Genomic DNA, 15131 nt, shown 5'->3' with positions numbered 1-15131 from the left:
TCAATTTGTAGAATCTCTTATCCTGATGCAAGCATTAATCAGCTGGAGAATGAGAAGGGAAGGAATGATGTTGCGGTTACTGTTCCATTGATGTTAGCTATTGCCGAGCTAGACAATGAGCTGGAAGAGAGAGAGAATTAACTTAGTGAGAGAATAACTAATTAGATTCCTTTTTTATTAGTTTGTTATGAAGTTGTTATTTTGGTTCATGCACCTGTAATTAAAGGCTATATTAAGCTAATTAGTGGATGTAATTGGGCATCAAGAATTAATACAAATCCTCTCTTTCTCTCTCTACATTATTCTCCCTTAATTTTCTGGTTATTGTTCTTATTGGTTATTACTCTCGAGGTTTCCCTTCATTTCCTCTAGATTTCCTCTGAGCTAACCAATCTGATCCTCATCCATTAATTTGGATTGAATCAGGTGGCTGAGTCATTGTGTCCTGTTAACTGATTGCATCATTGGTATCAGAGCTTTTCGTTTCTTGGCCTAGTATGCCTCCTAGGAAGAACACTGAACAATCTAATGATGATTGTGAGTCTGTCACATTTGCTGATCTGCAGAAATTGGAGGTAACACTCAAGTCTCTGATTGAAGAACAGAACAAAAATGTGCTGGAAAATAATAATAATAATAATAATAATGCATTAAATATTTCCCAGAATACTAAATCTATTTCTGAATTGCATGATATGATGGTAGGCCTGTCTGTCCAAGTTACTAAGCTTGTTTATGATGTCAGCTCACCTGAGAAATCACCCAATATACCCCCTGATAAACCCTCTGAGAAACCTAGACAGTTAGATTCTGGGAATAATGATCATAATAATTCTCAGTTTCAATACTCTACCAGACTCACTAAGATTGAATTCCCTAAGTTCAATGGTGATGATCTGAAGTCTTGGCTTTATAAATGCAACCAATTTTTTGACCTCGATAATATCCAGGGTGCTAAGAGAGTGAAGTTTGCTACTATTAACCTTGAGGGTAGAGCCCTTCTCTGGCACCCGAATTATGTAAAAATTAACCCATTGCCCAGCTGGGATAAGTATGTGCAGGACATAACTAGTTGTTTTGGGGAATTGTTTGATGATCCCATGTCTGACTTGAAAGCTCTCAAGCAGACTGGGTCTATCCAAGAATATCATGATGCCTTTGATGCTCTTACTAGTAGACTAGATCTCTCCCCAAATTACTTGTTAAGCTGTTATATGGGTGGCTTGGAGGAGGAGATCCAGTTGGTTGTTAGGATGTTTGTTCCCACATCCATTCAACAAACTCATGGCCTAGCCAAGCTGCAAGAGGTAGCTCAGAAAGCCAGAAAGACTAAACCACCTGTCAAACACCTTCATCCCCTATTATCAACCCCAAAACCCTTAAACACAAGCCTAAACACAAACCAACCTTGGAAACCCACAAACCCAAACCTAAACACAAACCAACCTTGGAGAGGACCCTTAAACACCACTTTCAAACCTAGAACCTACCCTAACACCAACAGAAAAACTTTGACAGCTGTTGAAATGAATGATAAGAAAGCTAAAGGGCTATGTTTTTGGTGTGATGAGAAGTTTGAGCTAGGGCATAATTGTAGGGGAAAGAAGCCACAACTGTATCACATCGAGATTGAGGATACAGATGAGGAAATTGAGGATGATGACAGTGAGGATCCTAGTGAGAATGAAGTGACATGTGCTCAGATATCTCTGCTGGCATTAGATGGATACTGCAGTTTTCACACCAAGAGGATGATGGGGCAGTTCAATAAGAAACCCTTGCATATTTTGCTGGATAGTGGGAGTACCCATAATTTTATTGACACTCCAACTACTCTAAAATTGCAGTGCAAGGTGGAGAAGGTTCCACCCATGTGGGTTAAGGTGGCAGATGGAGGCCAACTCAAATGTGAAGCCATGATTAAAGGTTTTGAGTGGAAAATGCAGGGCTACAATTTCAAGGCTGATATGTTGTTACTACCTTTAAGTGGTAGTGATATTGTGCTTGGAATTCAATGGTTCTCAACTCTTGGTCCCATTCTCTGGGATTTCAAGAATTTAACCATGGAATTCAAGCAGGAAGGGAAGAAAGTCAAGTTGAGAAGAGTAACTGCTAAGAGACTAAAAGGCATTCCTACTGAGCAATTTGATAAGCTGCTGCAAGGAACAGGGGAGCTATCAATGCTGAGACTAACTCATCACACTGTAGACCGGAGTCCAAGCCTGAATTCTCAAGAGCCATCTAAGGAATCACCTGAGATTTCTGATCTCCTTGACATATTCTCAGATGTTTTCAAAGCTCCAGAAGGATTGCCACCAGCTAAAATGCAATTTGACCATCAGATTCCCTTGAAAGATGGTACTACAGCTATCAATCTCAGACCATATAGGTACCCAGCCACTCAGAAAACTGTAATAGAAGATTTGGTGAAGGAGTTAGCTGATCAAGGAGTTATCAGGGATAGCAACAACCCATTTGCTGCCCCTATTATTTTGGTTAAAAAGAAACATGGTGGGTGGAGGATGTGTGTAGACTACAGGGCTTTGAACAAGGCTACTGTCAAGGATAAGTTTCCTATTCCCATTATTGAAGAACTGTTGGATGAGTTACATGGATCAGCATTCTATTCCAAGATTGATTTGAAATCTGGCTATCATCATATCAGAATGCATCCTGATCACATTCACAAAACTGCTTTTAAGACCCATTTTGGCCATTTTGAATACTTGGTTATGCCTTTTGGCTTAACCAATGCTCATTCAACTTTTCAGGCATTAATGAACCATGTGTTCCAGCAATATCTCAGGAAGTTCATTTTAGTTTTCTTTGATGATATTCTGGTTTATAGTTCTTCATGGGATGACCATTTGAAGCATTTGAAGCTTGTCCTTGAAATCATGAGATCTCACTCTTTACAAGCAAATTTGAAGAAATGCACCTTTGGTGCAACTAAGATTACCTATTTAGGGCATGTGATCTCCAAGCAAGGTGTATCTACTGAGCCTAATAAAATTCAGGCCATTATTGAATGGCCCCAACCTAAAACACTCAAGCAACTAAGAGGTTTTCTGGGTCTTACTGGGTATTACAGAAGATTTGTCAAGGATTATGGGAAGCTATGCAGGCCACTGACCAATCTACTCAGAAAAGATGATTTTGTTTGGAATCCTGAGGCCACTACAACTTTTGAGCACTTAAAACAAGCCATGGTTTCCCCACAAATTTTGGCTCTGCCTGACTTTCAGATACCATTTGTTATTGAGACAGATGCCTCAGGTTTAGGTTTGGGTGCTGTTCTGATGCAGAAAGGACATCCTATTGCTTTTATTAGCAAAGCCTTGTATGAAAAGAATTTGGCTCTGTCAGCCTATGAGAGAGAATTGTTAGCAATTGTCTATGCTGTGAAGAAGTGGCAGCATTACCTTATGCTCTTACCTTTTGTCATCAAGACTGATCGCAAAGTCTTAAATACTTGCTGGATCACAAAATAGTGACACCATTTCAACAGAAATGGTTGTCCAAGTTGGCTAGTATGGATTACACTATTGAATACAAGCAAGGGAGTGAAAACATGGTTGCTGATGCTTTATCCAGGATACCTAGCTCTCAATTGATGCCTATGTTAATTTCTACAGTTCATTCTACATTACTAGATGAGTTACAGAAATTATGGCAGGAAGACCCTAACATGCAGCAACTCATCTCTAATTTAGAGAAGGATCCAACCTCTCACAGGCATTATAAATGGCAGCAACAACAACTCACCAAAAAAGGGAAGTTAGTGGTGGGGCATGATCCTAATTTGAAGACCAAAATCATGGCTTGGTTGCATAATTCTTCCCTGGGAGGACATTCTGGTATAGAGGCAACCTTGAGGAGGATCAAGAGCTTATTTTATTGGTCTGGTATGAAGCAGAGTGTCACAGATTATATTAGACAATGTGATGTTTGTCAGAGGTGTAAGTATGACCCTAGTGCCTCTCCTGGATTACTTCAGCCACTTAAGGGTTTGGGAAGAAATCACCATGGATTTCATTGAAGGATTACCTAAGTCATTAGGTAAGGATGTGATTTTGGTTGTGATAGATAGATTGAGCAAGTATGCCCATTTTATTCCCCTATCTCACCCTTTTTCTGCCATGAATGTTGCTCAAGCCTATTTAGATCACATCTATAAGTTACATGTATTTCCTAAGTCCATCATTTCTGACAGAGACAAGGTTTTCATCAGTAATTTTTTGATGGAATTGATGAACTTACAAGGCATACAACACAAGCTTTCCACTTCTTTTCACCCACAAACTGATGGGTAATATGAGGTGTTAAATAGGTGTTTAGAAACCTATCTTAGGTGTATGTGCAGTGACACACCTCAAGAGTGGGCTAGGTGGCTTCCCTTAGCAGAATTTTGGTATAATACTACATACCAATCTGCTATTCAGACTACTCCATATGAGGTCCTCTATGGTCAACCACCCCCTACTCACATTCCTTACTTGCAAGGGATGAGTAATGTGGAAGCTGTGGACAGAAGCTTACAACATAGGGAAGAGGTTATAGCTATGATCAAGCAGAATTTGAGTAAGGCTCAAAATAGAATGAAGCAGCAGGCTGATAAGCACAAAAGTGACAGAACATTTGATGTGGGAGCATGGGTATATCTTAAGCTGCAACCATATAGGCAGCAGTCTGTGGTATCAAGGCCTAACCAAGAAACTTGCAGCTAAGTATTTTGGTCCATACCAGATAATTAAAAAAGTAGGAGCAGTTGCCTACACTCTCTAGCTCCCTGCTTCTGCTAAGGTTCACCCTACTTTTCATGTGTCACAACTCAAGAAGTATAGGGGTCCTGTTCCACCTCCTGCTGATTTTTCTATGTTTCCTAATCCGGGGAACACCTTGCCTAAGTATCCTATTGCTATGATTGATAAAAGGACAATCAAAATAGGGAACCATGCTGTTGTGCAGTGGCTAATTCAATGGTCAAATTCAGCTTCTGAAGATGCTACTTGGGAAGATGCTGAGAGCATTGAAAATTAGTTCCCAGAATTTGATCCTTGGGGTCAAGGATCCTCTGAAGGGGGAGGCATTGATGCAAGCATTAATCAGCTGGAAAATGAAAAGGGAAGGAATAATGTTGCGGTTACTGTTCCATTGATGTTAGCTATTGCCGAGCTGGACAATGAGCTGGAAGAGAGAAAGAATTAACTTAGAGAGAGAATAACTAATTAGATTCCTTTTTGATTAGTTTGTTATGAAGTTGTTATTTTGGTCCATGCACCTGTAATTAAAGGCTATATTAAGCCAATTAGTGGATGTAATTGGGCATCAAGAATTAATACAAATCCTCTCTTTCTCTCTCTACATTCTTCTCCCTTAATTTTCTGGTTATTGTTCTTATTGGTTATTACTCTCGAGGTTTCCCTTCATTTCCTCTTGATTTCCTCTGAGCTAACCAATCTAATCCTCATCCATTAAGTTGGATTGAATCAGGTGGCTGAGTCATTGTGTCCTGTTAACTGATTGCATCATATCCTTCTCCATGAGACAACTAATGGTTTTATCAATCATCTCATCTAGACCGACAAACAACTATATAGAAGATGAAGACTCGAAATCCTTGTGATAGACGCCATCTGAAAATCGCACATCGTAGTATACATAAGTTATAAGATTTCGTACAAGTAATTTTTTCTAAGTATATTCATGAATGTACCCGTAGGTTTTTCTTTTTTTTTTATTTATTTTTATTTATTTTTTTTTGAAATTTTTAGTTTTCTAACTAATGTTTTATGCAATATTTGATCTAAAAGTATTATACAATTTGACAACTTTTTGTTTGTTAAAGATTAAAAATTAAGATTGCAATTGGTATGCCTAATGTAATTGTTTCTTGTTCTTCCTATTCAATTCTTAGTTTTTTACGTCATTTTTTTTTTAATTTAGCTTTATTATTATACTGTCAATTAATTTTATGTTGCATTGTAACCTTCTATTCAATTCTTAGGATTTTTTTTATTTTTTTCATTATGATTCCAAAGTCAGTACAGTATCAAGATGTAAGTTGTAAAATTTTAATGTTTTATCAGTATAGTTTAGGATTTTTTTTTTTATTTCTTTGGTAATTTTTATGTATATTTAAATTATGCAATATCATGGTTGTGTTTTTTTTTTTTTTTTTGAAAGACATGGTTGTGTTTTTTGATATTATGTAATACGAAGTACAATATTATGAATAAAATAGCTTGGACAATGATTAAATTCAAGGATAAAAAACTTAAATGGTTTGATTCAAGGCTACAAAGCTTAATCGGTTTTCAATATGAAAGGATAATAATTGTTCAGTTGATTAAATGGTGTGTTTCAATCGCATAATTTGTGGCATAGTGTAGACACCTAAAAATGTCTCCTCAAAACCAAACTCGATGATGAACAACCTTTCATTGTCACTATTGGTCGGGTTCATTATTTAATCCCGAGAGTGCTTAAAAAATTGTATTTAATTTAATTCAATAGTCCGATCAGTCTTGATGTTTAGTCAAAGCATAGTTTTTAGTTTCAGCCCAAACTCTTTTTATTTTATTGTTTTATTATTTATTTTTGCCCAAACCTTTTATTTACTTTTTTTTTTTAGCCCAAATAATAATAATAAATCAGAAATGGCCTGAAATTATCAATCGGCACTTAAAATGCTGAACGAAATTAGGGTTAAAAATGAATTTAGACGGAAAAACGGATCATAGACTCCCGTGTCACGGGAGCTGTCCAACGTGTCACGGGAACCTGTCCCGTCAGACGGTGGGAATCCCCGTGACACGGGACACCTGCTATGACACGGGAGTTTTCTTGTCCTTTTCGCGTAAACCCTTAACGCGTTTTCTCCCCCGTTTACCAAATATTTCCCACGTCACACAACAAGTACACCGTGTCACGGGAAGTTTCCCGTCTGACAGTGGGGTTTCCTGTGTCACGGTATACTTTGTCGTGTCGCGACATAGTTTTTTAGGGTTTTTATATTTTTAGGGTTCCGTGTGTTCCCTCAGCACATTTTTTCTATAAATACCCCCTTATTTCTGATGTACGGGGCATGAATGAATTCTCTATTTTTCTCTCTTCTATGCACTAGCCTAAACACTAGCCTACCCCTCTTCTTTCAAAATTCCTTCTTCAAGCACTCCTTGGAGTCTATACTTTACTCATGGTTATGTCCTTAAGCCAAGGCGTGAAAGGTAGAACTGTTTGAGGGTTTGGCCCCAAATCAACTCTACTTTAATTAATTTAATTCAATTATTGTTCTATTATTATTTCCTTGACGTTACTAACTCGTTTATTATTTTGTAGTTGCAAGCAAACAGAATCAAAGTAAGAATTATGTTCCTTTTATTTCTATTATTTTTCTAACGATTTTGTATTGTTGGAATTATTGTTAAATTGCTTCTAATATTGACGTTATTCTATTATGTTTATTGATCACTATATTGCATGTTTAAAGGGAATATGTAATTGAAAACCACGCCTAATAAGATAATTTGGACAACCGGATTAGGTTCCTTTTAATCTTGTTATTAAATCAAGTGATCACAATATATTAGAATTATATGTTGCATTAATATTAAACCAATTTAGCTTAATAATAGTTTGGAGCAAATTGAATCTCTGTTTGTATGCCTTTGAGATCACAGGAATCATTTTTTCGCTATAAGAATCGAGTAGAGGCCAATACGGGCGAATGTGACTCCATGACTCACTTCGTACCATCATCCCTGATCCTCCTTTCGTGGTTCCGAACCATATAGAGTTAGTAATCTCATGGATTATGAATGGGGTATAACCTTCACGGGTCAATCGTTGTTGCCTTTCGTTGTCCCTTATCGTGGTTGCCTTTTTATGATCCGTGAACGGTTTACAGGTTCCTTAAAAACTTGTTGGCGGCTCCCTACTATATTTGTCCCTAATCGTGTTATGTCAATTCCCAATTCCTATGAGTGCCAAGCATATTCACACATGCTTTAACTTCGAACAACGCCTACAATTTGGCGACTCCACTAGGGAGGATTCTTGGTTATTTATCGATTTGAGTGATCGGTATTTAATTAAGATGAGTGGATGAGACTTGAAAGATTCTTGAAAAATATTCATGTGATTAATTTGGCATTGTTGCATAAGCATAGACGTTTTAACGTCGCATTTAGGTCTTTCCCGCAGGAAAAATTGAATAACTTGATTGCGTACGAAGGAAAATAGGGCACCAGTCAGATTGTCTGACTGTCGTGCCTCGGCAGAATCTGCCGTGTCACAGTGCAGTACACCGTCTGATGGTGTGCAGCACCGTGGCATGGTGCTCTCTGCCGTGTCACTGCAGTCCTAAAATCAGTCTGGTAGCTTATTTTATCTTCTCACAGTCAACTTCCTTCGATTTTTCTGAAAAAAACGTGTGTGTTCTACATGCGTCTTAGCCCTGGGGGATTTAAGCTCTTTCAACCCAAACACGCTCATGGAAATAAGGGTTCATTCGAGTTATTAAATCCACCTAAACCATGGAGTCGAGTTCGATTTCATCACGAACTCGCGGAGCCGCCCGTTGGCATACACCCGCAATGGAGGTTGCCTTGCTAACACGTCCAAACTCTTAACCATAGTACACTATTGACACAAAATAAACCTGACCATAGTCGAACATAGAACTTGACCTTAGGTTGCAAACTATTCTTTGCATCATTGTGCCTACGTGTTTATGTTTGGTTGTTTTGATCTTAACCTTAACGATCTTTCTTTGTCTATGGTGGATTATTTCATGACTAACGATCGCCAATGGACCATGCTCACTTAGTAATTAGCGCAAAAAAAAAAACAATCCCGTACCACGTCAGCATCCACCGTGTCACGGCAATTTCTACCGTGACGGTGGATTTCCAAAAAAAAAAAAAAATTCCCGTGCCACGTTAGCATCCACCGTGTCACGGGAAAGTTCACCGTGTCACGGCAATTTCCACCGTGACACGGTGGATTTCCAGCACCAAAAAAAAAAAATTAAATAAAATTTCCTGTGGTACGTCAGCATCCACCGTGTCACGGGAAAGTTCACCGTGTCACGGCAATTTCCACCGTGACACGGTGGATTTCCAGCACCAAAAAAAAAAAAAATCTCGTGCCACGTTAGCATTCACCGTGGCACGGGTAAGTTTACCGTGGCACGGGAAAGTTCACCGTGTCACGGCAATTTCCATCGTGGCACGGTGGATTTCCAAAAAAAAAAAAAAACCCACCGCGTTACGGCAGCTTATACCGTGACACGGTACAGTTTTCCGTGTCACGGTCCCCTTGAAATAAGTCCAGTCAGCTTTTTTTAAGTCTTCCGTGTTAATTTGGTCCTCGCGTCAGTCATTTTGGTTATTGATCACATGTCTAGCCATACAATCATACCACGAGTCTTATGACATCACTTAGTCAATCACGAGTCAAGTATAGTCCACACACTTTCTCTATGTTCCGACTCGAGTCGTGCACCAGGTTGTTTATGATCGTATACTAGGTTTTTGCACCCTTTTTTTGTCATAATAAAAAATGAGTGGAGTTTTCTCACCTGTTTTCAAATGTCTATTTTTTTCATTCCTTCCTTTCCTATCTTAAGCAATGAGTCAAACAATTAAGTGAATTATTTTATTTCACAATACTTGGTCAAGGAACAGGGATAGATTAATACGGTTCGAGTCATTACCGCAACAATCTATTAGATCTAATAGGCGTTCAAAGAGAACTTTTCCATCTCCACATTACTTATCACCTTTCAATGGCTACTAAAGACGATATTGAGAACATCAACAAATTCATCGAGGCACTATCTGCCATGATGCAAACCATTACCATTAGGGTCACTACCATGGAACAAAACAAGGTCACTGTTTCCACCCATGACAAATTGAAGGAACAAATGAGTAAGATTTCTGAGGATTTCACTTATATGGAACGGCCTCCCACTCCTTTAGATGTGAAGGACAGACTCCCTGAAAAGTTCTCCGCTGCTGATATTCCAAAGTTCAAGCCTACGGACAATCCAATATTCCATTTGAAGGCGTTCTCTGCAACTATGGCTCTTAAGGGATTAGACGTAACACTCTTCCCTACGGTGTTCCCTCTCTCCTTAGAACATGTTTGCCAACAATGGTTTTATTCCTTAGATGCCAAGCATACTGCGACTTGGCAAGATGACCGACAGTTTCATGAATCGTTACAAGTGTAACATTCAAACTAAAACTTCTGAACGTGAACTCTCCATTCTCAAACAGAAAGAGAATGAAGGCTTCACCGCTTACCTGAACAGGTGGAGGGAAACATCTCCACTCTTGGTAGATCCTCCCAAAGAAAGAGAGATGGTTCGCCTCTTTATTCAAAATCGGACTCATAAATATAGGGAACATCTCAAATTTCTTCCACTGAACACTTTCGAAGCTATATACGACATCGACATCAATATCGAGGATGAGCTAATAAAGACTGCTGGTAGTAACAATAATAACATTTGGAAAAAAAAGAAGAACGACCATCCTTCTTCTTCGTCTTCTAGGCACGAAAATACTACCAACAATATAAGCCAAGTTGATATCAATGAAGTGTTAGCTCTTGATGCTCCATTGCCCAGGAAGAAAAGAACTTACACTCCTTTAGGAATGACTTATGATGCGGCCTTTGATCGCCTTTGTGGTCAAGGCTTGATCACACCTATTGGGCCATTTTTCAGAGCTAAAACCTGAAGAAAGGAGCGCCAAATGGAATCCCAATGACGATTGCAAGTACCATCAAGGAAGGGGCCACACTACGGAGAAATTTTGGAATTTGAAGGACGTCATACAAGACTTGGTGGATGAAAACAAACTTCCTGTCCCTCCAGGCGGCAAGAAGTAATGAATACAAGGCGCACAGCAGATCCTTTGTGAAAGATTTCATGATTTCTTTCTTTATCATTCATCTCCATTCCCCCATTCATGTCTAGCATAGGCTTTCCACTTTGAATTTTTATATGTTTCATGTGTTTCGTTCACCTTTTCCATTAATAAAATGAGCAAATTTCCTTTACATCTCGATCATAGAAGTTTTCATTCATTCATTCATTCTCAAAAAAAATAAAAAAAAAATAAAAAATAAGAAAAAAAAATCAATTACCGAACTAAACCCAAGGTACACCAATGACTTGAGGCACCTTTGCAACCCTGTCATTCCCTGTTAACCGTTCAATCACATTCCATTTCTTCATCAACCATTTTGAGCCTCGTTTAACGTTTGACCTTCATTTCTTTAACCCACATTCACTTAACCCTAGGATTGGAAGATGTGTAATTGTATAAAATTCAAAAAGCATGTAGGAAAGAAAAAATAAAAAAAGCAGCAAAGCAACAATAAAACAATGTCTAAAGGCAAATGTTCCAATGTCTTTGATACGAACACGTCTCAAATTGTGTCTCTTATCGAGTGCTCGGTACCGTTCCTAAGAAACATGAATGCTAAGTGAGTGATGGACCGCATGATCTGAGATTGCCTACATTGATTCAAAAGAATGAAAAATAAAATCAAAGCAAAAATAAAATATATATATATATATATATATATATATATATATATATATATATATATATTTATATGTTGAAAATAAACTTGCAAAATTCAAAATTTTCAAATTCACAATTACACATCTTGGGGGCTTCTCTCGGGTCTTGAGCCTTTTACCCCTTTCTTCCTTAAACCATCAACTTAACCACATTACAACCCTTGAAAGACCTCTTTGAGGTGTACATACACTTGTGCAAAGTTCGGTTAGAGCTACGTTCGGCCTGATTCCTAACGGATACGTAGACAACTTCACATTGAGGTGCGGCCACATATCTATGCATGATCGAGTCAAAGAATATCCAATGCTTATCTCTATATCCCTACGCAATTAAAGCTAGACTTGGGGGCTTGAACCCACATCACATTAGCTTACCCAGCCTAAAGAGTCATCATCTTTGACTCTTCACACATATATTTCCATCACTATAACCTTTGCAGCCTCACCTTAGTATCACTTTCACACATACATATCCATATCGTCTTTCCCTTAGGAACCCTTTATCATGAAATCTTGTTTCCCTACCGCGCATGCTTCATCATCTTTCAAGACAACATTCATCAGAAGAAACGTTGTATACTTGCTTAGCTTCTTGACCTGAGCAATGTTCATTGTTTCATGCATCGCATAATGTGCTGAGTAACATTTCTATATCAATGATTTGTAATAATACAAAACATATCGTTCTTAGCTCCTTAACCTAAGAAACGTTCATAATCACTTCATCTATATACGTGCTTAGCTTCCAGACCTAAGTGACGTTCAAGATCGCTTCTTTACACCATATATGATGCTTAGCTCCATGACTTAAGTTCATTCATCTATCGTGTCACATGATGTAATTGTCCTTAGCCTCCTAGCCTAAGAACATGCATCATGCATACATTATTTTCAGGACAAGCAATTAAATCCATACGATTCATTTCTTCTTGCTCAAGGAGGAAGTTCAAAACTTTTTTCCTTTTTCATTATTTTATTTTGGGGAAGTTCAAAAACTTTTTCCAAATTTTTATCGAGGGAAGTTCGAAAATAAAATTTCATTTTTCACGTCTATCTTTTTCGGGAGAAAGTCGGCACCCTCCACTCGTCTGATGACAAAAATGATGGAAAATTTTTGCTTTTGCATTTTCGGTTGCTTATGTCTGCACACACACACTCAAACTATACACACACAATCACAAGTCATACTCATGTCATGTCGTGTCAAGTCAAACTTGGTCAAGTCAATCATAATCTATACGAGTCCCCTGGAAAATTTTATTTTGCAGGTCTCAATTACAGCCCATGTCCGGGGACAAGCGGACCATTTACAGCCCACGTCCGGGGACAAGCGGACCATCTACAACCCACAACCAGGGACAAGCGGACCATCTACAGCCCACGTCCGAGGACAAGCAGACCATTTACAGCCCACGTCTGGGGACAAGCAGACCATTTACAGCCATTCCACCGTCCGGGGACAAGCGGACCATCTACAGCCCACGTCCGGGGATAACCGGATCATTTACAGCCCACGTCCAAGGACAAGCTGACCATCTACAGCCCACGTTCGGGGACAATCGAACCACCATCATTTCACGGCGCAAGGTTCTCGATACACAGAGACTTGCACTCTCATCATCTGTCAACTTTCCTTAAGCATGGAAAGTATTATCCGGTGGATTTCTTCAAGCGTAGAAAACCGCCAAATTCATATGTCGGCTTTCCTCAACCATGGAAAATATCATCTGGTAGATTTCTTCAGGCTTAGAAAGTTACCAAATTTATCAGTCGGCTTTCCTCAAGCATGGAAAGTGTTTCAACGAACGTCATCCGGTGGATTCCTTCAAGCATAGGAACCTGCCAAACTCATTTGTCATCGAGGTGCCAGATACGTATTCTATCCTTTTACTCTTTAATCCGTGGAATTAACAATTTTCAGCAGGTATCAGCGTATATAGAGTGATTTAGGATCGAAAAACGTCTTAAATCTTTCTCCGTCCCTATCAGCTACTTTCACTATTGTTTTTGAAACTGACGTTTCTACAAACTCAGTCAAAGTGGAGGCTTCTATAGACACCAAAAAATGTCTCCCCAAAACCAAACCGGATGATGAACAACCATTCACTATCACTATTGGTCGGGTTCAGTATTTAATCCCGAGAGTGCTTAAAAAATCGTATTTAATTAAATTCAATAGTCTATGGATCAGTCTTGATGTTCAATCAAAGCATAGTTTTTAATTTCAGCCCAAACCCTTTTTATTTTATTGTTTTATTATTTATTTTGGCCCAAACCTTTTATTTATTTTATTTACTTATTTTCTTTTGTTAGCCCAAATGATAATAATAAATCAGAAATGGCCCAAAATTATCAATCGACACTTAAAATGTTGAATGAAATTAGGGTTAAAAATGAATTTAGACGGAAAAACGGATCACAGACTCCCGCGTCACGGGAGCTATCCAACGTGTCACGGGAACCTGTCCCGTCAGACAGTGGGAATCCCCGTGACACGGGACACCTGCTATGACACAGGAGTTTTCGTGTCCTTTCCGCGTAAACCCTTAACGCGTTTTCTCCCCTGTTTACTAAATATTTCCCGCGTCACACAACAAGTACACCGTGTCACGGGAATGTTTCTCGTCTAATGTTGGGGTTTCCCGTGTCACGGTATAGTTTCCCGTGTCACGGTATAGTTTACCGTGTCGCGGCATAGTTTTTTATGGTTTTTATCTTTGTAGGGTTCCGTGTGTTCCCTTAGCACATTTTTTCTATAAATACCCCCTCATTTCGGATGTATGGGGCATGAATGAATTCTCTATTTTTCTCTCTTCTATGCTCTAGCCTAAACACTAGCCTACCCCTCTTCTTTCAAAATTCCTTCTTCAAGCGCTCCCAGAGTCCATACTTTACTCGTGGTTCTGTCCTTAAGCCAATGCGTGAAAGGTAGAACTGTGTGAGGGTTTGGCCCCAAATTAACTCTACTTTATTTAATTTAATTCAATTATTGTTCTATTATTATTTCCTTGAAGTTACTAACTTGTTTATTATTTTGTAGTTGCAAGAAAACAGAATCAAAGTAAGAATTATGTTCCTTTTACTTCTATTATTTTTTTAACGATTTTGTATTGTTGGAATTCTATACTACATGTTTAAAGGGAATATGTAATTGAAAACCACGCCTAATAAGATAATTTGGACAACCGATTTAGGTTCCTTTTAATCTTGTTATTAAATCAAGTGATCATAATATATTAGAATTATATGTTGCATTAATATTAAACCAATTTAGCTTAATAATAGTTTGGAGCAAATTGAATCTTTGTTTGTATGCTTTTGAGATCGCATGAATTATTTTTTCGCTATAAGAATCAAGTAGAGGCCAATACGGGCGAATGTGACTCCATGACTCACTTCGTACCATCATCCCCGATCCTCCTTTTGTGGTTCCGTACCATATGGAGTTAGTAATCTCATTGATTATGAATGGGGTGTAACCTTCACGGGTTAATCATTGTTGCCTTTCGTTGTCCCTTATTGTGGTTGC

General features: G+C 38.5%; 1 protein-coding gene across 1 annotated transcript; it reads left to right on the top strand.

The window, feature by feature from the left end:
* Positions 1-497: 497 nt before the first annotated feature.
* LOC145632901 (uncharacterized) lies at positions 498-3491 on the top strand. Its single transcript, XM_081685227.1, has one exon. The coding sequence runs from the start codon at positions 498-500 to the stop codon at positions 3489-3491; it is 2994 nt and encodes a 997-aa protein (XP_081541353.1).
* The last annotated feature ends 11640 nt before the right edge of the window (positions 3492-15131 follow it).

Source organism: Chenopodium album, chromosome 5, assembly GCF_948465745.1.
Source record: "Chenopodium album chromosome 5, dcCheAlbu1.1, whole genome shotgun sequence".
Taxonomy (NCBI): domain Eukaryota; kingdom Viridiplantae; phylum Streptophyta; class Magnoliopsida; order Caryophyllales; family Amaranthaceae; genus Chenopodium; species Chenopodium album.
This window is presented reverse-complemented; position numbering and strand designations above follow the sequence as displayed.

What these genes read in the sequence shown, in the direction of transcription:
- LOC145632901 (XM_081685227.1), top strand. Translation starts at nt 498, where the DNA reads ATGCCTCCTAGGAAGAACACTGAACAATCTAATGATGATTGTGAGTCT.